Here is a 26,821-nt window from a genome sequence, read left to right as displayed (position 1 = left end):
TGCCACCGCAGCAGTGACACCTCTCATCCCCCAGTCGGGTCGCTCTCCCCTCCCCAAACAATCCCCTCTCAGAGGGGCTGCACGGCAGCGCCGGGCGCTCTTTGCGAGCCCCCTCCTGCTCATTCCTGCATTAATGGCACCGTTCTTCTTGTCCTGCAGCTGCCATTTGCTGCAAGATTGCTCCGCAGGTGACCAGAGCGAGGGATGAATGGCAGCTCACATTTCTGGGAAGCGCGTTACAACGAGAGGGAGGCATTTGAGGATAATTAGAAAAGTGCAAGCTGCCCTGCCTGTCATAAATGTCAGCAAGCTGAGAATCGATTTGCATTTCTCCTACAGAGAACATTATCACCTCTGCGTTTTACTACGGAAAATATGGCACTGCACAAGGGAAGTATCAGAAGGTCTCCAGTTTTATTCCTTTTTAACAATTATATCAATTTTACTGTAATTTTATCCAACCACATTGTGTGTATTTGCCTGGCTGACAGGGGTTGTGCACCATACAACTGATCTATAGTTAATAGATTGGACTAATAATTGCACAAACCAGACAGAGATTGCCTTCTGAATGTGCTGCCAGGGTGTAAGAGCTCAGAGTGCTGCTCTGCCATCTCTTTGGTATCAGGTTTTTGTTTGGGCTGGAATATTTCCTGTTGTGATGTATGGAATTACACCAGGAGACAAGCTGGAACTTACAGCTGAACTTACAACAGTGTGCAGAATTGTGTCTGGCACAAAGACAGCAGCCCTGTGCTTTTAACAGTGGGGTTACTCATGGGGGTGTTCAATCCCATCTGTTTTAATTCACTGTGCTCTTCTGATTCGGTTTTGTACATAGCTTGGTGCACTTCAGACTTCTAGAAAAGTTTCCTGGGTGCAAACAAAAACTGTGGGGAAAGGAGGGGTTTTGAGGAGGTGTCCCCATCGTGGCAGGAGTGCCTGACTGGGCTGCTGGCACCCTTGGAGGGGCTGTTGCATCCATCCATCCATCCATCCATCCATCCATCCATCCATCCCTCTTCTCCCTAAATTTCAGCTCACACAGACCTCCAGCCTCTGGCTCTGCCTCTTTCCCCAGCAGAGGGTCCCTGATCCTTGGCACACTCCCCACGAAAGGAGCGCTCACAAAGCTCTGTACAGCTCCCGAACCCTGTTTGCCGTAGGGCTTGCAGAGGTTTTCATGGAAGCGGGATTGTTTTCAAAAAACAGACGTGACAACTAGATGGCACTTCCAGAACCGTGCCAGCCAGCCTCAGTTTCCGCACGGTGAGCTGCTGTGCCGCACGGGTGAATCCAAGGCCGAGGGCAGCTCCAGCGAGCTGTGCTGCCAGGTGCTTCAGTGGAATTACGCAGTAGGCCATTACGGCTCGGAGCTGCGGCCAGCCCCGCTGAGGGGCCGGGCCCCGCTCCCGGCGGAGGGGAACTGGCTCCGGCCGTAACAGGTACCTGCGCAGGGCCCGCGGCCTCCCCGGGCCGCGCTCGGGGCACGGCGGGGCCGGGCGCCGGCGGCAGCGCGGCATCGTCCGGCTGCGAACTTGGTGGGAACGCGGCGTGTCGTCGTGAGGGCTCCGGCCGGCGCCGGAGGCTGCGGCTGCGGCGGGAGCCGTGCGGGGGCCGTGTGTGCCCGGTACCTTTGTGAGCTGCGGGCAGCGACCCCAGCTCGGTGCTCTCCGGGGAGGCAGCAAGGGGGGAGGTGCAAACCGGGCTTGCGGTGCTTTTCTGCATCCTTTGGAGCCGTAGAAACAGCAGCCGAACGGTGAAATCGGTGCTGCGAGAGAGGTAAAAAGTCAGGGGTTCGGTGAGGGCAGCCAGCCGGCTCCCGGGGGCAGAACGGCATTCGGTAAGATCTGATTCTGATAGCGTGTCTGCACGGCTGTGGAAATCAGGAGTAGGGAAATACATGTGCTGCAAAGGAATGCGCAGTTTGTCTCACAGTGCTTGCATCGATCTGTGGGTTTTTACATTCATCTCTGTGAAGCGTGATTTGTTCTTGAATGTTGAATCGCAGCGTGCATGTTCCCTCCTGCGAGCAGACTTTCTGTCTGCTCCGATGCGATTTTGCTGCAAGATGTGTAATTGTCAGTGTCATGAAAGTTCCACGCCGGCGGAACGCAGCCTTTCCTGCGCCTTTGGGGTGGGAATTACACACTTTTAACTCTGAGCTTCGAACGGAGGAGGGCTCGGGAGGCTTTTGGAAATTCTGTGTTCGTTGTGGTCTCCGACAGTTTCATGTTATTTCAGAAGGTAATAGGGAATAAATGGAAAATTAGTTTAAGGAAAAAATGCTTTGTAGGATTTTAGGAAGAAGTAGAGCTCCTTGGCTAAATACAAGTTTTAAATATAATTCCTTCATGTAGTGAAGCTGTACTCTTCTAATTTGATTTCTCTGTTTCTCATAGTTGATGAACTTCCCCTAAATTTGCCAATAGACAGGCTTCTGTGATTCTTACAGTAAGGACTTGGTGATTTGAGGACTTGTTTGAGAGAATAATACCCACAAATTCAAAGCTGTACAGGAGATGCAGGGATTGGAGCTGGCAACTTCTGTCCCCTTGTGCCGTAGCAACAACAGAAATTGTAGACTTTGAGAAATACTGTGCAGTTTGTTTAATGTTTCCATAAGTTGTAAGGGGTTTTTTTTTTTTGAAGAGAAGAAGGATATGTTTGGTAATGTTCTGGGATGTTTTGAAGACTAGAGCAGTGCCACAATGTACAAATCAAGTTGGACCACAAGCAGGATCGTCGTGTTATGTTTTTAGTGTAGGTTTTCTTTGTGTGAATGACACATGAAACTGTTGAGTCTTTCACATCTAATCACGTTGTCTCCATCCTTACTGACACCGAGTACAAGTAGTGTTGGTGTTAATGTAGGTGTTCTTTACATAGGAAAAAACCCTAACAAACCCTTGTTAGATCAGGCTTGCAGGTGAGAGTTGTATTCACTAGAAAAGATTAAAAAGCCTAAACTGCTCCATCCCTGTTTTAGCCTTAGGAAAAAAGAAGGCATGCACACAAAACACAGAGTGCTTGCAGGTGTCTTATTTTTTCTCTGTGACGTCTTGTAACTCAAGCAGGGGAGGAAGGCTTGCATGGGAATGAGAGTCGCAGCTTTGTGTTTCACTTTGTGTGAGCTTTGAGCAGAGTTGTTACCTGTCCTTTTCTAGGCTGTGGTTCTGCAGCCTCGGTCTGTCCTGTCACTGTCCAGTCCTGCTCCCTTCCTTGCACTGGAACTGGTCTTGGCCATTTGGGGATGTCTCTCAGTTCTCTCAAGCTGATAGATGGAAACTAGCAATCCTTATCCAAAATTCCTCCAGCAGAGCCCAGAATCGTGGCAGCCAGTTTATCTGCGCTAGCCTGGTGAGGGGTCCCAGTGCAGGGATTGCGTGCCAGCTGCGTGGCACTTCTGTGAGCACTGATTCCAGCTGCCTGCGGTCCGGGGCTGCCATAAACCCCTGCCCTCACCTGAACAGGCTTCCCCTCCTTCCTGGGAAAATTCAGTGACTATTTTTGAGGTCTTTGGATGAATAGAATTAATTAAGTACTGCCTGCCGGTACCAGTACAGCATGGGATGCCTTGTCTTGATCTTTATAATATAAACCCCCCTTTTTTAACTGATTTTGAGAAAAGTGCCTGTTATTTGGCCTTGGATTTGCATCAAATGGCCTGTTTGGTGGCTGAAGGTTTAACAGAACATAGTGTAACTGAGACTTTAATTGTCAGTTATTTGAAGAGCTGAAGTGTCGTGAACTGTTTTCTTTGTTACTTAGCAGTGGAAATTACTTCTTTTACATTACCAGGCACTTATGTATTTTACTTGTATTATGCTTTGACTGGAAGTCAAACGGGTAAAATGTAGAGTGTTATTAAGATGGTAAGTAACTTAGCAAGTGCAAATTGTGCAATTTCATGGCAAATGACATTCTGAAAGTGTTCCAGAATGGATCGATGTTAAACACTGCAGTGACTTGGTGTGTGTGAGTCTGCTTAAGATCCTAGAAGGAAAGCATTGCTGGGCCACAGTAGTGTGCTTCAGCCAAAGTACTTGGAGATTCCTCCCCAGCTCTTGTGATGGAATTGTCATCAAAAGAGCATTAAATGGCATTTGGTAGATCTTATTCTGAAGAAAATACATGCGTTGCAAAGAAAGAAAATACATGTGTTTGAAAGAGAGAAAACGCATGTGTTGCAAAGGAATGTGCAGTTTGTCTCAGTGTTTGCATTGATCTGTGTGTTCTTACATTCATCTCTGTGAAATGATTTTTAAAAGCAGAGTTTCCTAGAAGCATGCTTGTCCTCAGTGTGTCAGGAAAAGCTGTGCAAAAGAGATCCAACTGGTCAGCATTAGCAGTGGTTGGCCTTTGTGCTCAGCTTCCCAAAACCTGGGTTTAGAGGAGGGTGGTTGTCCTGGTCTCTGCACCAAGGTGAGATCTAACAGGCCTGATGGAAACTGAGTTTGATTGCCTGGCTTTAGCAAGAGTGAAAGGTGAAGGTTTGCTCTTCTCAGCATCCTTGTGCACTCTTTAATCAGAGCATCTTTAATAAGTATGATTGCCTTCATTTCAGCTGAAAGGGTAATTCGTATACAGTTAGCTCTGTGCAATTTATATACAGATGATGCACTGTAGACACTTATTTGCATATTCATTAACATGAGAATGCTTTGGAGGGAATGCCAACAAAGCAGTTGAAAGACACGAATTCTTTAGGTTCCCTTTATACCAATCCTCCCTGGTGTTTGATGTGGACTTGGAGCATTCCAGGGAAGTGGACTGCAAGGTTCCACATCTCAGTATAACAGATGCCCTTCCAAGTACAATTATGGTAAGAGTGGGATGATTGCAACCACTGGGTAATACTACATAATTATACTTACACATGTTGGGTCCTTCAGAGAAGACCTGAAAAGAATTATTTTTAATTAGAAGTGGTCTGACATTTAGTCTGCATTGCAGACTGTGAGCGCTTTGTGTAGGCTGGTGGCTCTGACTTGTCTGTCAGTGGTGAAAGTACATCCCTGTCCCACCAAAGTTGAATTGATTTGTGTGTGTGTACACATGTGAAGTTGGAAGCATGGATTCATTTGTAGTGGAAGTGAACAGCTCGAGGCCACCAGTGTCATTAGGGGCTTTCCCCCCTTACTTAAGTGGAGTTCCTCTCTGTCAGTCTGTACTTCCTTTGAGATCAGGTCTGTGTTGTCTGACATTTTCTATCCATTTCCTCTACCTCTTCATTTTTGCGTGGCTTCTCTTTAAGCCATCTCCCGTAGTGTGTGTCCGTGTTGTTCTGCAGTCCTTGTCTACTGATATTTCTAATAGTTGGATTTTTTTTGTGTGTGTGTATTTTGCCTAAATATTCACATAAGGCCCTTGCTGATTTTCCACCTGACAGTTCTTTTTGTTCACTGCCATTCAGAATGGTGAGACTGTTCCAGAGTCTTTTCTCCTAATTGCTGTAGGGACTGCAAGGAGGAGCAGCACATTTGTGGGATATGAGGGTGTGGGAGAGCCCTGTGTTATTTGAGTGGAAAGGTTTATCCATCTCCTTAAGGCTTTAACCCCAAAAATGGGAAATGCTGAAACAGAAGTGGAGCTTGAGCCCCTAAGGATTTTGTAAATTTAGAGACAAAACGTGACAATCAACATTGAAAGAGAAGCAGAAATGCACATGAGAAGAAAGTGCAGGGAGATATAAAGGGAACAGATTGAAAGTTTTCAAGTAAGTGAGAGTTAGACTTGAGGGAGAAGGATACACTGAAGAAGCTATGGGAGAAAAGAGCAGCCTTGCTAAAAGAAAATGTTGGTCCAGCAAAATACACCTGTTGATTGTGGCACAGAGTTAATGCTGCTAAAACTCCACAGGGCTTCAGTGGAATATAGCACTTTAAGCACTATATATAGCACTATAAGCACTTCTTTTATTCTTGAAGTATAGCTTGCTATAGAACATTTTCAAAGAGATTTGTTTCAAATGGCTCTAGATGTGGGTCAGGTGATTAAAACATGCTGCTCTGGGGAACTTTATTCATCCTAAATGATGTAAATGGCAGCTTGTTTGGTTTGTAACTCGGTGGATTCTGTTTTCTTGATGTGTAATCACGTATGGATCTGAAATAAAAGGCAGTTCTGTGTTAGAATTGTGGGAAAGTGAGAGGAGGAAGCCCAAGAAACTGATGAATCTTGTAATTATCTTATGTTGACTTGGAGTGTTTTATGAAACCTGATTATAAACTTTCTGACAGCACTTACCGATTCCTAATTTTGCACAAATGGCAGTTTTATATCTGTTGTGTACCAGGTGCTGCTAATTCTCTTGGCACAGAGCTGGTTTTAGTGCTGCTTTAAAAAGCCAACTATTTATGCTTTATAGAGTCACTTACCCTGGGTTTATCAGTGCAGCTATACTGATAAACTCCACTTGGATTCCTGCCATAACATATTCTGGAACTAAGGTAGTGTGTGTGTCATTAAACTTCCTTGTTTCATAAATTTTATTTACAAAATTTCCTTAAGCTGTGTTTAACTGCTTAACATCCAGTTGGTTTAAGTTAGGCAGCATCTCGAGATGTAGCAGAGGAAGTTCAAGTGTCAGCTATTAGCAGTTAATAAGAAAATCTGGTTTCATAGAGTGCCTTTCTGTCTTGGGTGCTTGCAGGCAGAATCACTGAATGTCCTGAGTTGGAAAGGATACACAGGGACAATCAGTCCAGCTCCTGGCCCTGCACAGCACCCTAAGAATTCCACCATGTCCTGGGAGCATTGGCCAAACATTCCTCGGGCTGGGTCAGGCTTGGTGCTCTGAGCACTGCCCTGGGGAGCCTGTTCAGTGCCCAGCCACGCTGTGGGGGAAGAACCTTATTCACATATACAGTGTAAACCTCCCCTGTGAAGTGGGAGATCCGTGTATATCTATCTACCTATATATACAGAAAATCAGATGATTGAAGATACTGAGCTTTAAATATGAAGATTTTTTCCTAAAATACTGGAATAGTTGTTGCGAACAGCATTCCTGTATGAGGCACTTGAGAAGCATCTTCAACGCAATTTTCTTTTTCTTGGTGGTTGCATACAAGGTTCTTTTTAAAACAGGATTTGGTTTTATTCCTGTGGGTGATGCTGGCCGTAGGAGCCTGGTTTTTGTGTGAGTGCATCATTCAGAAATGACTGGACAAGACTGTCAGTTTGTCACAGGCTCTGAAGAACTTGGCAGGAAGTAAACAAAGACAGAGATGTGGGCTGGCTGGCTGAGTGCAGTCTTTTGCCACTTGCTTCTGTAGTAGTTGAATGTTTGATAGTAAAGGACTGGGGTGCCAGGCTCCAAGTGCCAGTAAGAATAGGCCATGAGTATTTATTTGCACCCCTTGGCTAGAGGCTTCAGGAAAGAACTGGGAAGAAAACAAGGTTGGTAGATGGCAGAGAGATGCTGAGTGATTGATAAATGGTGGGGAGGTGCTGAGTGATTGATAAATGGTGGGGAGGTGCTGAGTGATTGACAGGTGGCAGGAGGAGAGAAGTCCAGCACAGGAGAACCCCTGCAGTGGGTTTGGATCACACGGGGGAGCTCTGGGCTATGGAAATATTTTGAAAGCGTGCTCCACAACAGGGAATGTTTCATTCCTGAGACATTCTCTGGCTGATTGAGGGTTGGGATGCTTTGAAACTTCTTCCTGCAGTGATTCTTTCCTGCCTGTAGCTCCAGCTTTCATGTTGAGAAGTAGTGGAATTGCTGCTTTTTCATTTGTTACATTTTCTTCCAATATGTTTCCTTGTTTCCAGTTTTGCATTAGTTGTTGAGAGTTCAAGCTTTCCCTGTACTTAAGTAAATACTGATTTTCTTTTTATTTCCTGATTCAGTTACTGAAATCATGAATCCTGTGTATAGCCCTGGATCTTCTGGGGTTCCCTATGCAAATGCCAAAGGAATTGGTTATCCAGGTAAGCAGCTCTGTTTTCTGACACAAGTTTTGGTTACACTGCTCTTTGCTCATGGTCAAGATGGAATAGTTACTTATGAATGCCTTCATGTAAATCTGTTTTGGGATTGGGATGAGGTTGCTTTTAAATTTAAAAAATGACATTTCAAGAGTGATGTTATTTCTTCTGTTATATTTCTAACTTCAGTATCTCTTCCAATGCAGCTTATTTTAGGAGTTCTAATAATTACGCCCTGCAAGAAGAGGAGGCAATCTATTTCTGCTGCCAGTTGACTGGCACTGTTAACCTTTCTATCCTCTAATTCTTGTTCATGCTGTCTGTTCCCTGACTGCCCAAAGCATGGCATCAAAGGTGGCACCAAGAAAATGGCCAAAAATGTTTTTGAAACAGAAGTACATTTAATTTCTTGTTTTATCTGCTTCTCGTTGACTTAGAGTTTTTCATTAGGTTACCCTGCCTATCTCCTAATGTATGTGCAAGGAGGCTTCATTCTGGTGTCTCTATAGTCTAAAAGTCGGATGAGGCAAAATTAGATTTGGACAGAACTTTCCAGGAAGGCTGAAGAGAAGCCTCTGTGCCTCTGGGAGACATTTCAAGCAGCATGTCTTGATGCTGTCTTTTTTTCTTTTTCTGTTATCTCTGACAGAAGGGAGTTTCCATCCTGGGAGAGGCTGCAGGGTCTTTTCTGTTCAGCTTTGTATTTCATAAGAAGTCAAACTTCTTTAGCTTTTACAGGGAGGCAGTTTTGTGATTTAGTTGGTGTCTGTGTTGAGAGGCAGAAATTATTCTGTGCTGCTACTGTTTATATTCTTGGTAACTGTACTATATTTTCCTACTGGTATTTACCATTCTTAAATCTGTTTTTCACCTTGGGTAATGCACTAGAATTTGTTTTCCTGTTCTACTTTTCTTTGTTCCTCCTTCTAAATAGTCGTGCATGAATGAACTCTGTTCATTGGCTTGATTGTCTCAAAAGCATTTTATTTTTTGCTTTTCATGTTCCTCAAACTAGTGTACCTTCCTTGATTTCTACAGTATTTACAAGGGAAACACAAAATGTGTTTAAATGTTTTTAGGTCTGTTGAGTGACGGAAATGGTGCAGTAATAAATTGTGAAGCTGACACTGTGTAACCATACCCCCTGCATGATGGTTTTACTCTCTGTCTGAGTTACAAAAGCTGTAGTAATCTTATAATAAGGCAAGCAGCAGAGGCTTACTAATTAATATTATGTATGGACAGTTATTTCTATATTTATAATAGATTGCTTTTTCCAGCCTTTCTTATGCTTTAGATAAAGATTATTATGGATTATTATGGATTATTTGAATATAACTTCATATCTTTAGCTCATTTCATTTTCTTAACTCAAATTTGTATTAACCAGGTTCTGATTTGTATTTATAAGCCTCTACATATTGTATTGAGCCTTTTGTCTATAAACCAAGTTGTACCTTAATTTTTTTAGGAAAAAATACTGTTGTAGATTCGTAAATAGCAGTTTAAACAACATTACAATCTCTAACCTTTTATTCTACTATTATATATACTAGACTATGTATTAAATGATGTAAGTACTTTATATTTGCCAGTCTGCATAACCAAAATATATGGAATTGAAATAGAATTGTTGCAGAAGTGCCTTAAACTGTCGTGCTGCAATGTGGTTACTCAGAATTCTCCCTTGCAGCAGTCAGTTGGTCAGCTCATGCAATTGTGACCCTTAAATTCAGCTTAGTCAATAATGTGTTAACACCATTAGAAAGTTTGCTGAGCTGCCTGGTCCAGGCTGTGGGATAAATACAAAGCACATTGTCTAAAATGAAAAGTAGACTTGCATTTTAGCATTTTTTTTTAAATGTTGCATGACTAAGTCCCTCTTCTTTGCTTCTCCTAATTTAAAAGCTGCACTTTCTCCACTCCAAATCATTGCATTTGCATGGGTTGCATGGTGATAGAAAGTGAGGAACCCAGCAGTAGGTGGAATGCATTACTGAAAGGCAATGTGTTTCTAAAGCTGTTGCATATTTAATAACTGTTTATATTATACTACACCTATTTTAGGCTGTTGGATAGTTTGACAGCAGCAAGAAATCAATATTCAAATGTTCTCATATGGATTGAAGTTCCTTGTAGAAGCTAAAACGTCTGCTTGTTGTAGTTACATTTTCCATAAATGACCTGTTTCTTGAGTAGCTCAGTGCTCCTCAGTGAAGCTGAAGCTGTGAAGAAGGACAGAAAGGACTGGAAATGTTTCCCACACACATTGTTGCAGATGTGTAGTGTGTTTGGGCAAGGTTAAGCTGTACTGCAGCTTTCCACCAGCAGCTTGTGAGTTTGAAAACTGAAGAGCTATTTACACTCTGAAAAGTTGTTATGAGATGTTGGAGATGTTATTTTTAACTCTTGATTTTTAAGCTTAAGGCTTTTCTTAGTCTTCTCCATGCTGACCACCTAATAGTGGTGCCAAGTGTATGTCACTTGATATGTTTACAGAGTGCTTTACAAAACTGGCTTAGCATATCTAGTCCTGAGCTAAGTAATTCTTATTGTTGGGAGTAATTGCTGAGGACTCTGGGATTCACAGTGAAATAAAAACCCTTCAAATTTGAGCAGCAGTTTGAAACTAAACTCTGAGTTTGACAGTGGGTATGCAAGTATTAATTGCCTTTTATCTGAAGGAGCTGAAATCTTTATAAGTAGAGAGCAGAACGAGGTAGTAACTCCATCTTTCTGAATACAGGCATTACTTGGTTTTACAGATTTCAATAATGTAAATAGGTTCTTGGGAAAACTAATAGCTATGATTAATTCAGAAATCTCACTTAATCTGAGCAAGCTTTGTGCTTTTCAGGTAACAAGCTTTTGCTAATGCTGCGTTGTGCCTTACACAGGAGTATATCACAGTGTTCTCTGATGCAGAAGTGTTTCACTGTCATTTTTCCAGTACCTCTGTGAATCACTCATTACTGCTGTCACAGTGTGTGTCTGAAACTGGGGAGCTTGTTTGATACCCAGTGTAGTAGCAAATATGTGTGAGATTCAGTAAGCAGTTTGGGCTGCTACTGCTTTGTACTTTCTACTTGAGATACCTCTGATCTGGAGTCAGAGTCACTCTGACTTCTAGGGATTTATTTCTGTGAAAAAGTCCATTCAGATAAGTACTGTATGTGATGCCTTTTGGGGGGCTGCCTAGTAACAGAAGCCAGACTGTTAAGGGAATAAAAAGCAGTTCTATTTATTAAAAGGCCTTCAGGTACATGAAGAGCAGATGAAGCCCCCCCCCCGGGGCTACACCCAAAAATGGACCACGGGTCATGGATTTTCACACTTTTGTAAGTTTGGTCCATTTGCATATTGAGGGTTAATCTTCAGTTACAGCTTCAGGTAATGAAGCCATTTCCCCCCAGTTTGCTCCCCCAAACTCAGTTTTGTTTACATCTCTTGGGAAGTGTCTTTTATTCCTAGGCCTGGAGAGGAATTGTTGTCTGACCAAAATGTGAAGATAGTAGCTAATACTCTATATGGAGCTTAGAGAGTAAAGAATCTCAGGATTACAAATACATGAAAAACACAAAAACTAAAATCTTAAGGCATTATTTGTGTGTCACACAAATAATGCCTCCACCAGGGGGAGGAGTGCAGGACAGTTACACAAAACTTGGTTTTGCAACTTACTTAAGAGTTACTTGGCCAACAGAGATGGCTGGAAGGGGGGTGTAAGAGAGAATGGACCTGTGAAACCATAGCTGTTCTCTTCACTTAGCATTCATCTTCAGGGGGCTTGGGAGAGGAGGATTGCAGTGTTTTATGTGAGGAGGTGTGACTGAAGGCTGTTTGCTTGCCTCAGTTAAAGCATGTGCAATGAGAACTTTGAGAGTAAAGTCAGTCTAGAAGATAACTGTAGTGTGTTCTCTCTCCCAGCTGGCTTCCCAATGGGCTATGCAGCGGCTGCTCCTGCCTATTCCCCCAACATGTATCCTGGAGCAAATCCTACCTTCCAAACAGGTACGTGGAACTGGGGTCTCAGCAGGATCCTGACCTTTGCAAGTGGTTAGAAACAATGAGGAAAAGCTGTAGGGGTTCACAACAATAATTGTACTGTGGGATAAGTTTTATATTACCTTGAACATGACTCATAAGGAATAATCTGATAAATTAAAAATATTATAATCCTAAGTCACACTACATGCGCCTTTCAAGAAGGGAACAGCTGTGGTTTTAGCTGTTTTTTCTGTATTCCCAGATGATCCTTGAGATTTGCATTGCATTTCTCTTCACTGCTTCCTTCATGGCTCTGCTTGCTTTGCATCCTTCTGGTCATTTCCAGATTCCTGTTTTATTTCTCTGTGTTATCCTCAAAATTTTTCTTTTTTATCCCTTTCTTAAATTGCATCTTTCCAAGTTCATCTTGCTGGCTTCTCTCTGACCTTAGGATTGTTTTGCACAAGCTGATGGTCTGGAAAGCCTGGTTGCTGAGTAAAGCTGATTCACTACTGTGGATGCAGGGCAAGGACTTAGGTTACTGCACTTTCATGTGTGTCACTTCAGGAAGGGAATGGGATGAGCCTGGGAAAAGGGGGGGTGGGAAAACAGACATGAAGAGCAAGGCACTCACCAAAGTTATTTTTGTGTAGTTCTGCTTTCACTGGTAGAGCATGATTTTAATGTGCTAATCCTTGAAACAAAACAGAAGTGTTTAATTTCCACTTAAAGCAGGAACATGCTGAAACAACAGTATTCTCTCTATGGTTATTTTGTATAGAAAGGAATTCCTTACATTGCTTTGGTAATGCAGAGCTGGGCATCCTCAGAACTCTTCCACTTCCATGTATCATGCCAGTTTTCCAGAGCTACATGTGGCACATAACCAAGTTTGTCCCTGAATGCCCTTGTGTAATTCATGGCAGTAGGAAAGGATACTGCTTGAAATTGGGAACCTTATGCTGTGGAAGCTTGCTTGGTATTGAAGTTCAGTGTTCGTAATGTATGGACTTCATTAACTGCCAGGAGACTCTTCAGGGTGTGGCAGCAATTACTGAGACAAAAGACTCATCTCAAATGTTTGCCTGCAGCACCTGTTACAAGTGTGTAGCTTTCCTTGAAACTGTGTGGGATTCTGTCACTGTTCAGTTTGCTGCTTAGAGGCAGAGTGAGTGCAGACTCACACTTTGTCTTGTTTTTGGCCTTGAATTTAAAGTAAGGAGACAGATTAATGTTAGAGGTTCCAGAAACAAAAAACAAAAAAAAAAAATCAGTCCCATGGCTGGGCATTGCCACTGTGCCAGCAGTATCATATCTGGGGATGCCAGCTTGCATCTGCACGGGATTGCTCCAGGATTTACCCCAAGAGCCATGTTCAAGGGAGAGCAGTTCCCATCAGGGTGGAGCTCTCAGCTCGGGTGGCAGAGCCCCACGGGGGCTTTTATTATTGGCTTTATTGCTGTCAGGCCCTTCAGTTTCACTGCCTTCTGTGCTGCCCTGCATTTATCCTGTGCTAAGGAGGAGCTGTAGGCTTTGATCCTAGGAGCAGGTAACTGAAGGTAGCTCCAGTCTTAGTACCGGTTGCAGTTTGCAAATCCTGCTGCAGGAAGCTGAGGATAAGCTGCATGGAATCAATTTAACAAATCATGGGAATTCTGGCAAAGATTCTTGACCTGTTAGACTTAGTCATGTTGTAATATTAGTTTGCATTGATTAATCTTGGAATATATCTCATGCTGTATACCAAAGTCAAAGAAATAACCTTTTCACTTCTAAGAAAGCAATAAATATGCATAAAAATCATGTATTGTCATTGAATGTCATTAAATTTTTAAAAACTAGTACTATTAGTCTTTATTGCTGTTGAATAGGAAGTACACTTTTATTTCAGAACTAAGAATAGCTTTCATTTTTAGCTGCTCTTCAAGCTGTGAACAAAAGTTCAAAATGTACAGACCTCTAATTCAGGCAGATAACAACTTGGGGTACTTTGTCCTAACAGCTGGGATGTTTTTATATCTTTTTTTAACCTTTCTGATGTAACAGCTTGTTTGTAGAATCAAAGCTTTTGTAAATTCATATTGCACAGCAGTATTTGAATGTGCTGTGCCACTGCTGTTACAAGAGGGTGCTTTTTTACAGGTACCTGTCTTAAATTACTGTGATTTTGACTTCTCCTGTCATTTACTGTTAAGGTCTTTGTTCCGTGTTATGAAGAAGAAAAAATGAATGCAATGGCAGAATACCTCTTGTGCAGATTTACCACTTTGCAAGAATGAAAGAGAAATTGCCTGTGCAGCTGCATCAGTGGGTTATTAGAATGAAAGTGGGCTTCACTGAGGACGTGGTTGTAGTGATTCTTCATGTTCAGCATTTTGTAGCTGGGGTTTTCACCACAAATAGCTCCCCATACTAATAGAAGTTACCTCCTCAGCATGCTGGATCTGTGAAATACTTAGGATCTCTAAAAGCAGGAGTTCAGAGTAAGTGCTTTTACCTTTTTTTAAGGTAAAAATTCTATTAAAAAGAAACAGTCAACCTATTTCTTTGTTAGCTAGGCAACTTTTAACTTGAAGGGTGTCAGGAAATTGCAAAGAAGCCCAGACTTCTTCAAGAAGAATGAAGGTCATGTGTCATCATGCTGTTTGCACAGACTGATTTTTGACAGCACAAATGCCACAAATTCTCTCTGCTATACAACTTCAGATCTGTTCTCTGTATTGAAGTCAGCCCATTCCTGACAGTTTTTAAAATCAATCTAATCTCTACTCTGATGCTCTCTCTTTTTTTCGTTTTTTCTTTTTTTTTTTTTTCCCCTGTAATCACCAAGTGTCTGTTTTTCTTGCACTGCCCTGGTACTAGTTTATTCAATTCCAGCTAACTACAAATTTTACCTGTGGATGTTGTGTTTCCCAGTGTGGTAGACCTGCACAAGATCCAAGATCTTTTCACAGCAGCACAGGCAAGAGCCTTGATGCTTTCTCCAGACTTGGTCATGCCTGTTGTGTGCTACCCTGAATGTTAAAGCTGTTGGATGCTGCTGCTGAGGGGTTCATATTCCCACTCTGGCCATGGAATAACCTTGGGAGTGCAGCATGCAGAAACATTAGATATATTATAGAAAATATATATATCAACATTATATATAGATAGAGATATATATCAATATATGACAATCTCCTCCATGCCTCTTCAAGCCCTTGTTCTGACCCTGAGACCTTGTCTGATGAGGGCTGGAGAAATTATGGAAAAGCTGTCTTTGGGCACTATGAACCAGCAGTTATCCCTCTAAAAATTCCACAGTTCCAAATGTTTACAAAGGCAGGCTGATTTTGTGGACCTTGTAATAGGAATGCCAACCACATTCTTATGGCATCTGAAGTCTTACTGTAGTATAAAAACAATTCTTAAATTATGTTTAAGGATATGTCTACTTGTATAATACTCAAAAAGAAGATTTAAGGATCTAAGTGCCTTCCAGGTTGAATTTTCAGTTGCACTGAACTTTGCAGTGTTTGTGTTTTAAAAGTACAGCATTTCATGTTTATTTTAGCCAGTTCAGAAAATGCCAGAAAATAAATAGAAATAAAGGTAAGTTGAAGTAGAGGTTGCAGGATTTGGCTCGGCTCTCTGAAAATCCATCATGAGGTTTTTAGATAATTCTGGCTTTTGAAATTCTTACTCTTGTGCTGTATCATCTCTCACAGCAGGTTAGTTGACTGTTACTGTGTTTTCCCAGTATGATTTGGGGGTGTGTGGAGAACTGACTGACACATGTGCCAAGTCCCCCTATGTAGGGGTGCTGCCTAATATGCCAAATCCTGGTATTTAATGTGTTATTATGCAAATGCACGTGTTGCCCCATATCCATAGACTTGAAAAATAAATGGTAGAAGTATACACTTGTTATAAAGTGACGTTACCTTTTCATGCTCAGTTGACACAACCAAATACTATTTCCAGGCTGCTGCTGGTGTTAGGCAGGTGATAGACCTTGTGCCTGGATATTGGGACTAAATCAAGTGCTCCCATGAAGCTTATGGAGTTGGGGAATGTGAAAGTCATTGCACCTGCCTTTGGGGAGCAGCGTGCTCCGGGTGTTTGAATGCAGGTGTGCTCTGTTCCAGGTTACACGCCGGGCACCCCGTACAAAGTGTCCTGTTCACCCACCAGTGGGGCAGTGCCGCCCTACTCGTCATCACCCAACCCCTACCAGACTGCTGTGTACCCAGTCCGAAGTGCCTACCCCCAGCAGAACCCGTATGCACAGGTACGTGGGCAGAGCCACACAGTGCCTCTGTGGGCACCTCCGTGCTCTCTGTCATGGCTCTGTGAACTCTTAGCTTTTCGTCTCATTCATTTCTTTGGGCATTGGGAGAATTTTTAGCTACCTGCAGTAAGAATTCCTAATACAGTGATTTAGTGTGTGCTCAATTTTACACCCTCTGTTGCCTGACAGTTACTCAGCACTTACTGGTAATGTGTTCACTCTTTGAAGAGACACTAAATTCAGCAGTTATGAGAACCTGCTGGATCCTATAACTACCAGTATCCTGGGGTTTTTTTTTGTAAAAATTGTCATAATTTTTGTTACGCAGTTTCTGTTGCAATTTCACTTGGATTTACCAAGTCGCATGCTAGGGAAGCTGTTGAAAACTATTACAAAGGATAGAATTAGGACACTTCAGTAAATATGATATTTTAGAGAAAAGTTGGCCTTTGTGTAGTGCCAACTCACCTGGCATGTAAACAGTAGCTGAAGAGGATTAATAAGCATGTAATAAGTTTTATTCAGTCTGCTTAGTGTACTTGGATTTGCCAAAAAACATTGTATTCTTTTACTGAAAGCAACTGAATAAAAAGTTGTGAAATAATGAGAAGTTCTGTCATGGATTCATATATGAAAGGGATCAAAAGGAAGGGAATGAATGACGTATGAGCCCTTATTGTTGAAGACAGAGTCAGCATCTACTAAGATCCCTACTTCACCTGTTATTCTAAATGCCTTAAAAAGGGATAAAATGTTAAATTGCAAGTGAAACACAATTGTAATAGTTACAGTAAATGTTTCAGCTTCTGCTCTGTAAATTCATTGCATTTAGAGTAATACTTATATTTTATGATACATTTGTGAAAGAAGCTCTCATTTATCATCCCCAGCAGATACACTATATTTACTTCACACACTGTAGTAAATGTTTCAGCTTCTGCTCTGTAAATTCATTGCATTTAGAGTAATACTTATATTTTATGATACATTTGTGAAAGAAGCTCTCATTTATCTTCCCAGCAGATACAGTGTATTTACTTCACACACTGTTTTTTCTCCAACAGCAAGGCACTTACTACACACAGCCTTTGTATGCAGCACCACCCCACGTAATCCACCACACCACAGTCGTGCAGCCCAATGGAATGCCAGCAACCATGTACCCTGCTCCGATCCCGCCGCCCCGAGGGAACGGGGTCACCATGGGCATGGTGGCTGGGACCACCATGGCAATGTCAGCAGGTGGGTGCATTCACACCAGGGCTTCTGCTCAGGGAGCTCTCCTTTGAGCCCAGGGGGGAGCACAGCTTCCTTACAAAATGTGATGCCACAGGTGTACTTGATAAAATCGTACAAATGTCAGTTCACAAGGACTTGTGCAGGTTGTGTGTCTTCACAGAATTCCCAGAATGGTTGGAAGTAGCCTTCAAGATCATCAAGTCCAACCCATGCCCCAACACCTCAGCTAAACCCTGGCACCCATTGCCACATCCAGGTTTTTTTAACATATCCAGGGATGGTGACTTCACCACCTCCCTGGGCAGTCCATCCAGAACTTTATCTCTTTTTCTGTAAAAAACTTTTTTCCTAATATCCAACCTATATTTCCCTTGGCACAGCTTGAGACTGTGACCTCTGGTTCTGTCAGTGCTGCTGGAGACAGAGCCCAGCCCCAGCTGAGCACAGGCACCTTTCAGGAGCTGTGCAGAGTGAGGAGGGCACCCCTGAGTCTCCTTTTCTCCAGGTGAGCACCCCCAGCTCCCTCAGTGCTTCCTCACAGGGTTTGTGTTCCCAGCCCCTCTCCAGCCTTGCTGGCTCCTCTGGATGTGCTCAGTGTCCCAAGGTCCTTCCCAAACTGAGGGCCCAGAGCTAGACACAGCACTCAGTGCACTTCTGAGCGAGTCCAGCTAGGTCAGGGTTTGTTCTTGTTCAGCAGTGCATTGATCCCCTCTAAGGATGGAGGTACCACATCCTCTTTTCAGAGTTAGTATTATGGATTCAGCAGTTTTTCTTTATATCTGTATAGAATGTCCCTTAGTCTTGCACCCTTTCTCCTCATACCAGTGTCGAGAGTGTGACTTCCTCTTCCCACTCCATTTCTCTCTGCCAATTGAAAGCAGCAGCTTCTTAGAGCTGAGGAAAATGCCATGTTCTGAGCTCACCCCTCATATCACAGGCCTTCCTTGTCTTGAGATAGAACACTTCATGTGTTTGTACTACCTGCAGGTCCTCTTTGTCATGGGAAATGGCTGGGGATGTGTCCTTCATATTGGCACAATCTTTTGGAGAGAATGGTGTTTAATCAATAATTCAGTATCATCTCTGAGTGTTTGCTGAGGGGGTGTCATGCTTTGTTATTTGCTGGGTGTTAAGTCACAAAGAAAGCTCCACATTCACTCAAGGGATGCTAATTTAAAAATCTAATAAACAAGAGCCAGAAGTTTGTTTTGAGATTCTGGTTTGTATCCTGTCAAAGTTGTAATTTAATTTGAGAAACTTCCAAACTAAAGGAGTTAGGAGTCACAAACTGAGCTAAAAGAGCTTTGTGAGGAAAGCTCTGTATCTGTAATAATGCAAACATGAACTAATTTATTCTTATTTATCAGTCAAGTTATCTCTACCCTCAATGTTCTTAATGGCATGTAAAGCCTGCTGTGGGGAGAGTTGCTTATGTTGCAGGGTTTCTGCTAGAGCTATTTTTGACTAGTGAATATCTTTGTATGCATTGGCCTAAACATCCACTGGGCTAAAGTGGCCCTCAGCATAAAGGTTTGAAGAAGATTGGGACTGGAATGCAAAACAATAATGGTAATTTTGGCGATGAGTAAATTGTAATGGTAATTGTCTTTAAAATTACTTAGATTTTTCTCCCCTCTCTAGTTTTTTTTTTTTTTCCTCCCCTCTCTAGAAGAATTTTTGCTTACTGAAAAACTGTTCTCTTCCTTCCAGGTACTTTGTTGACAACTCATTCCCCAACTCCAGTAGCCCCTCATCCAGTTACTATGCCCACGTATCGGGCTCCAGGAACACCAACCTATAGTTATGTGCCCCCACAGTGGTGATCATCCTGGCAGTCAGTGTAAGTTGCATTGGAAGCAGTTAATCTTTATTACAAACAACAGCATTTCAGGTTCTCTGGGGGACATTTTGCAATGAGGGGGTTCTTCTGCAGTAATCTTAATTGAGCAGGAATACTCAAAAATCCTGCTGGGGTTTCTTGAGTGGTCTGTGTCTTCACAAGTCATGAATCATTTTCATGATGCATGATTCTTAAATATGCCCTAAGTTGGCCTTACTAAAATACATCTGGAATTAAATGTATGCAGCAATTTGGAATTATTGGTAATTGTTAAATTCAGCAGTACTGTGATTCCTGAATTGAATGTATTTTCACTTGGTAGTCAAATTATCTGTGATTGGCTAAATATGTAGGCAAGGTGTTTTGCCTTGCTCAGAGGGTGAATATTTGTCACAAGCTGCTGAAACAGATAACCTTGAGATAATTTCATATATTCACTCTGTTCCAGGTAAGTATCAGTTCATACTTCATGCAGTCAGCATGGAAAAAGCATTTTTAGTGTGAACCAAAATTTAGGTCATGTGTTTCAAGAAAAGGAGTTTCATTTTGAAATCTGCTATAACGTGGGGTGGATTTTGGGGCTGTAATCTGTGTCAAACTGACACGAGGACTAATGTTTTTGTGATACCCACTTCATTTCAGTTTGTTTGGTTATTTTTAGCATGAGTTGAAAACAGCTTCATTTGAATTAGAAACCAGTCAGACCAACTGAACTTGAAATTTTCGCTTTTAGTCCATTTAGTTTATGACGAAAGTGAACTTAGTTTTAACTTTTTCTGGATTTCTGTTTCAGCAGTCAGAAGTACAGGGTTCTGAGATTGCAGGTGCCTATTCTCTTTGAGTTAATAATGTAGCAGCCATTTCTCATTTTGCTGTGATGGTACACAGCTGTCTGCAGATCTGAAATGCTTCTCATGAAGTATTTTAACCAAGAGTCTCACACTACACAAACACAAGAAGTGAAAATTATGCTGCTAATAAACACGTGACTGCTGGTAATTAAATTTAGGATGAAATACCTTCTCAATATTCCATCTTCTACTTTAAAAACCATGGTGGTGCTGACAGAAAGCTGGACTGGATATGACCAGAGCAAGTCCATGTAGTGTGTTCTTATGTCAGAATGTGGCAGGATAACTGCTAGGGCAACATTATTTAATACTTGGCATTTGTTGGTGTATGTGGTGCATGCAATGTTAGTGTGTTCTGCCACACTCAAATAGTATTTCACCTAATTGAGAGTATTTCCCACTCTTTTCTCCTTCTTAATGTAGGTTTAAAGATGGGAGATATGCAATCAAGAAATTGAGGTTTAAAAGTTGGTGCTGAAGCCCTCATGCCTCCAACCAGGACTTTCCTTCTGAATGCTTTCAACACTTGGCTAAACACTACTAATTCCTGATCACTGAAGATTTTCCAGTGCTGCATATCTTACATCTTGGAACTCCAGCAGTTAGTCTTAAAGCAAATCCTGTTTTGTGGACTGTCTTGCAATTTTTTAGCTAATTATAATGATAAAAAGGGAGTATAAATTTATTCTGATCCATATCTAGTTGAATGCATGTTAAAACACAAAAACAAAGCTTGCTCAATCTACCTGCAGTGACTGATGCAAAAACCATCATATGCAAATCCAAAGGAACCGAGAAGTATTTTACAACTTGTATCACTAATGCACTGTTGTAATGTATGCAGGGTCTGACAAGGTAGAATCATGAAAGTGAGTTTCTTTCTAGAATGCCATAACATACATTAGATGAGTGCTTCAGCCTGTTTCAGGTTGATGGAGTTGCCAGTTTAAAAGGGGCATATTTTTGTTTAAGTGATGTGTTCTTTTCAAATTCAACTAATAAATTGGAGTGACTGGAAAATGAGTCAGACAAGCTGTAGACATCCCGCACACCGTTAGTTTACTTCATACCTTTTCATTTTCATTGTATGGAATCAGTGTTATACAGATGTTCTTAAGGATCAGAATTAAATGACGAAGGTAATGCTGTGTGTGCCAGTAAATAAGGCAAACTTCCTCGAGGCAAAACTGGCTCTTAGGAATAGTAGGAGGTGGTATCACCTGCAGAATGAATAGCATGTCCTGGGGAGATTTCTATCCAGTGCTATCTTTCAGATAATGCAAGATGTGTCAAAGTGAGACTGCCACACAGACTCATAGAAAAACACTTCCTTTTAGTTCTCAGTTGAGCAAATTCGTGCTGTTTTTCCTAAAGAATGTTGTAGTCAGTTGAAAACATATGTGCAGTTGATCCAGCTTGCTTTCCAGAAACTTAAGAAGTGCAAGGGCTTTCTGCAACAGAGTTCAGCTGCATGTTATTCTGAGGAAAGCTTGTGTGCCTGATGAGTATGTTAAAGGGGAACAAATCATTTTAACACAATTTCCTTATTATCTACTTGCAGTATGGACTATGGATACCCTGTAGTAGGGCTGCCAGAGTATAGAGGGTTTAAATAGCAGTTTCGTTTTGGGGTTTTTTTTCATGAAAATAATTGTAATTGAAGTAGGAGCCATTTGTTGGTTACAACCGTTTGATGTGTTTTCTTAGTATTTTCTTTTTTTTTTTTTACTTCCTAAATTGCACTTGGAAGCACGTAAAATAAGACTCGACTGCAGATTAGCATTTCATTGCAATGAGTCATTTGTGATATTCTTTCTTGCAACTTCAATTTTTAAAGTACCTCAAAGCAAATGCTGTGGGGATAAAGGGCTAGCCTTGGAACCCATTTGTATACCAAAATTGTTATGGGGGAGATTTTAAATTTTTAAATTTGAATATTGCACATTAAAACCGAGGTTCTTCTTAAACCTGCTTGATTTACAATTCCAGAAAGATGCAATTTTTTTTTATACATTCTGCCTGCAATAAATTATGCAGTAAATGGATATAAAATGTTGTTCCCTTTTAAGCATTTACACAGAGGTATATCAGGCTGTCTTGTTCTGTAGGTTAACTTCCATTCAGAATTAAATCTTTTGAAGCTGTGTATCTTAGTTATGCTTTGTTTTGGGGTGTTCTGCTCCTGTACAGGTTTGGCAGCTGATTTGGGGTAGCATCAGTTCTGATTTAGTGCTGCCATCCCAGTACTCTGCCCTGGTGAGAGGCTTGTGTACCTTCATACCCCATTGGTGGTTAGAGCCTTCAGTAACTTTATTTTTTACAGTAAGCACTCTCTGTATTTTGTACCCTTTTTTTTTTTTAATAAAGTTTAGGTTTATTTTGCATGAATCACTGTCAGTGGATGGCCCCCTTATTTCTAATGCCTTGAACATAACTATGTTGTTGGAATGAGTACTTTCGACCTTACTCATGAGCACTTACTGCAGCTTAGGGATTTCCATATGTTTTTATATGGAGCAGAAAATGATCCAAGACAAACTTAGTTGAATGTGTACTGCTTTGTTCAGTCTTGTAACAATTCCATGTGCGTGTGTTAGATTTGCAGCTGTGATCAGTCAGGTGTGGCAGAGCACAGTGAGCACCAGCGCAGGGCGCTCGTTCTGAGCGTGGTTCTGACCAGGAGCTGAGCGCTGGAGCAGAGCTGTGTTGGGGAGGAGCTGTGAGGGCCAGGCTGGAAGTCTTGCTGTCTTCTGTCTCATCACCATGAACTAAAGTCATAGGAGAGAACTTGCGTGAATGCTGCAATAGAGAAATAGTTAAGGAATGAATATAACTTCCTGTATATTTGCTCTAACTTCAGATTCCTAAATGTCATCTTGGAATTGGTCTCCGTGTAGTATTCCATAATGCTTAGGCAGTCTCACTTACTTGAGCACTTTTTTTTCTAAGTTGCATTATGGGATTCATCCAGGAGGGAGAAACTGTACCTTTTTCAAAGGTACTGCACCTTCCAGTCCTGAGCGATTCTGATCCTACTGGGAGGCTGGAGCTTGTCTCCAGGAGTTCTTCTGAAAAGTAACCAAAAGCACAGTGCAGGGGAAGGGGGAATATGTGTATATATAACTATCTCAGTGGTATTTTGTTGCAGATAGTAGAAAGCATCGATATAAAACTGCAGTGGGGGAAACTGTACATCATTAAATAGGCGTTTACACAGTGAGGGTCTTACGAAACATTCTCTCCTGCTTTTTATATAACATTCCCTATTTAGAATTCCTTTATAAATGAAAGCGCAGTATGTGTTTGCACTAAAGCTCCTCAGCAAATTAAAAGAGCTAGTGCAGTAGAGACATTTCAGATGAAGCTTCTCTTTAAAAAAAGAAAACTTTTATGGCAGCTTTATATGACTAAAAAAAAAATACTACTATAAACCTGGAACTGAAAATAACTGTTACAGCAATAACAAAGAGAGAAGTCCAAGAAATTTTTTTTTTAATTCAAATTTCAAGTGTTGCGTCTAGATAAAGTATTTTTTAAAAACCAAGGTATTCCCTATGTCAGTAACAGCTGATGAAGATGTCTTTTAAATGTAGCAGCAGCGAAAGAAGAATGGCTAATAATTGGTACCAAAACCACATAGCCCTAGTCAGTGTGGTGGTGGTTAACTAAACACCAGGAAGGAAAAGAGACAACCTACTGCTAGATGTTGCTTGTGCTTGTTGTCACCCTCTCCTGTTTGGAGTTTCTAGGAGACACGCAGGAATGCCGCTCAAGAAAGCTTCATTTTGAGTGTACTATGCAAGTTAAATGCTTAGATGCAGCTGTAGGTGATCAAGTCCTTTATTTTCTTTCTTCCTTGTTTCGCTCCATCCACTGATAAAGCTAACCAAACAACAGAAGCAAACCACCACCCCTCAGTGCCACCGTGTCTGGCTGGTGTCAGGAGAGCTGATGGTACAGAGCTGTGCACCAGGGTACTCAGCGTGGGCTGCTCTCCGTGGAGTGTCCTGCCTTCACTGCTCCTTGGCTAGTGAGGCAAGAGCATTGACTTGGACTCACTGCCCAGTGCTTCAGCACAGTGTTCCACACTGTTCATTCGGGTTTGCTCAAATAGGTAAGCACGTCAGTCTGACACCACCACTAACTCTAGGGTCAAACTCATGCCAGGGGTGGTAACTCCTGTGTGTGTGAAACCTCCCATCTTAGGAACGTGAGCAATAGTGACGCTCCAGCAGGAGCTGGAGGCATGGCACAGAGCCTGTGCCTGTGCCTGCTCCGTGGCTGCCTGGGCTGTGTTTGTGCAGTGCTCCTTAGGACACAGCCCCACTCTGCCCCAGCTCAGCCCAGGTTCCTCAGCCCTGTGAGCCAGCCTTTGGCAAGGCTGTAAAAGACACGGCCGTGGCCATTTCAGCTCACTCATGTTGTTCTCATTAAGAAGTGTCAGTTTCTAATCCTGTGTTGTGTCAGCTCTAGGCTTCCTGCAGAGCCCCTCACACGAGGAGGTGAAATGCCACAGGGCAGGAGCACCTGCAGCAGGGTCGGGCATTTTGTGCAGGGCTGGCCCAGAGCTGAGCTGGTTCCCATCTGCTGGGAGGACTCTGGGCAGTCTGGAGCCTCTGCCCAGGGTGCTGAGGGCAGGCAAGGTGTCCTGTAGGCACCAGAGAGGGAAGAGGAACAGTGGGGACAAGAAACCTTTTCTTGTGCAGGTTGCATATAACACTGAAACATCTGAATTTCACATGTAGTAAGGGTCCATTTGTGACTTTTACATCTGGACAATTTATGGGCCCTGAAGTTTCAACATCAAGAAAATGAACATGACTTTTCTAAACTGATTGTGACTTTTGGGCACTTAGCAGGCAAACTGGGAAAGCTTTTTTAGCTGGCTGCTGTACAGACTTGTTTTAAGTAGAAGGGATTTGTTAGTGGGTTTTTTTTAATTGTAATGCTATTATTGGCTGCCCTCCTGTCTTAAGATCTAAAAAAGTGAGTGCATGCAATGGAAGTACAAGAGGCCCCAGTAATAGTTCTCCATGTTTGTTATGAAATAGACACAGGTTTCCTTTTTATGACTTTTTTTAAAACTGTCTTAGGAACAGTTGTATTGGTACTTTTTTTTTAAGTTTAGGTCAATGTTGTCTTCCAGAATAAGTTTTAAGGCATCACTCACTCCTGCATTGAACTATTGCATCAACACAAAGAGTGGAGGCTCCATTCTGAGCCAGTTCAATTGTGAAAATTCATACTTTTTTTATTTTTTATGCAATTCAATGAGTAGATGAGCTCAAGTTTAAATTCTTAAAAGCACGTTTATTGTAACAAGAATTGTTATGTATTAATACTTCAGTTTTCAATAAAGATTGACTTGTGTTGCTTATTGTGGTTTCTTTCCTACTGTCTTTGGTGACATCCTTCCAGAAAACATTCTGTGCTGGAGAACAGTATGGTGCATTTAAACTCTTCAAGCTGATGGAATCTGGTGATTGATGGAAGCAAAGTAAAAGGTTGAAATAGGATGAGTGATCAGTAAGATTTCTTCATGCCTAACAGAACACAGTGGCAAAGGCTCCCCAGTGGGGAATTAAGCTGCCCTAAGTTGTCCTGTCTGAGAGTGTGGTAAAGACGTTCAACCCTGCTTGTTCCGTTTTGAGACATTTCTGGGGTTTGAGAGGTTTTATTTTATAGCTTAAAGCAGAGGAAATGGAACAGATGTAAAATTTGACAATACTGGAGCATTTGCTTCATACCAAAGCCGTGCTGTTTGATTGGAGAGGTGACAGCCCTGAGCAGAAAGCTGTTAGAAATCAGTGTCTTAGAGTGTTCCCCAGAAGGAAAAGAGCGGAGTAGGTGTGAAGTGTGGGTAATTATCCTTTTTCTTTAGTGTGTAGGTGGTTGTAAAGCTCTGGGGGAGCAACTAAGCTGCTTGAACTAACTGGCTATTTTCATTTATTGTAGGTCTCCAAAAATAACAATAACTTACCTGGTAACCTTCTGGAAAAAAGCAACACATGTGGAAGAGGAAGGTGCAACGTGACTGCATCAATCTGCAGGAATAGTGTTTCATTGTCAGGATTATTGCTACAGGTAGTTTTAAGTAGTTGAGCTTCTAAAATTGTAGCTGAGCAGAAGGGATGCTATGGACAGATTTATTTTTTTTTCAGTGTGTTTTTCCTGAAGCTAATTGTTGGTCAGTTATCCTGGGATTGCTTTCATGTTACAGGTAGATAGGTTTGGGAGTGTTTTTTGCAGAGCACTGCAGCTGATGAAAATTCATAATCCTCAACCAGTGGGTTGCTGAAATCTGGGATGCTATAAAGGGAAAAGCTGTTCTTCAGAATGGTGCTGATCACTCTCAGGCTAGAAGGATTCTGATGTGGCTGTTCTCCTGGGAGTCTGCTGCTGTGAAACCTGACCTTGTACAGTATTCAACACCTGTAAGGACATGGCACTGAATTCTTAAGTCTCTAGATAATCTAGAGTTTCTTTCATGGTGGCTCTAAATGTATCCATGGAACTGCCCAAATGGTGGGTCAGTAATGGTTTGACATTCCCTCTTGCCAGATGGATTTTGCAGTGGCAGTGTAATTAATGTGTGTTACCCTCCCCTCAGTGACAAGTGGCTCCACTTGCTGTGGAAGTAAGAACTCCCTCATTTAGGGGCAGCTCTGAACACCTGAGAACAGTCAGAGCCCCTTCCAG

General features: G+C 42.0%; 1 protein-coding gene across 3 annotated transcripts; it reads left to right on the top strand.

Moving 5' to 3' along the window:
• Nucleotides 1-1,426: 1,426 nt before the first annotated feature.
• FAM168B (family with sequence similarity 168 member B) lies at nucleotides 1,427-25,499 on the top strand. 3 transcript variants are annotated; one of them, XM_041416150.1, is made up of 7 exons: nucleotides 1,427-1,445; nucleotides 7,858-7,938; nucleotides 11,863-11,946; nucleotides 16,050-16,192; nucleotides 17,257-17,434; nucleotides 19,142-19,271; nucleotides 20,546-25,499. In XM_041416150.1, exons 2-6 carry the CDS (start codon nucleotides 7,869-7,871, stop codon nucleotides 19,252-19,254), a joined length of 588 nt encoding a protein of 195 aa, XP_041272084.1. In that variant the 5' UTR covers nucleotides 1,427-1,445; nucleotides 7,858-7,868; the 3' UTR covers nucleotides 19,255-19,271; nucleotides 20,546-25,499. The 3 variants fall into 3 exon arrangements, with proteins under 3 accessions (XP_041272084.1, XP_041272083.1, XP_041272086.1); XM_041416149.1 differs by lacking the exon at nucleotides 1,427-1,445 and adding an exon at nucleotides 1,825-1,843; XM_041416152.1 differs by lacking the exon at nucleotides 1,427-1,445 and adding an exon at nucleotides 7,532-7,540.
• The last annotated feature ends 1,322 nt before the right edge of the window (nucleotides 25,500-26,821 follow it).

Source organism: Onychostruthus taczanowskii, unplaced genomic scaffold (genome assembly GCF_017590055.1).
Source record: "Onychostruthus taczanowskii isolate IOZ18803 unplaced genomic scaffold, ASM1759005v1 scaffold51, whole genome shotgun sequence".
Taxonomy (NCBI): Eukaryota; Metazoa; Chordata; class Aves; order Passeriformes; family Passeridae; genus Onychostruthus; species Onychostruthus taczanowskii.
This window is presented reverse-complemented; position numbering and strand designations above follow the sequence as displayed.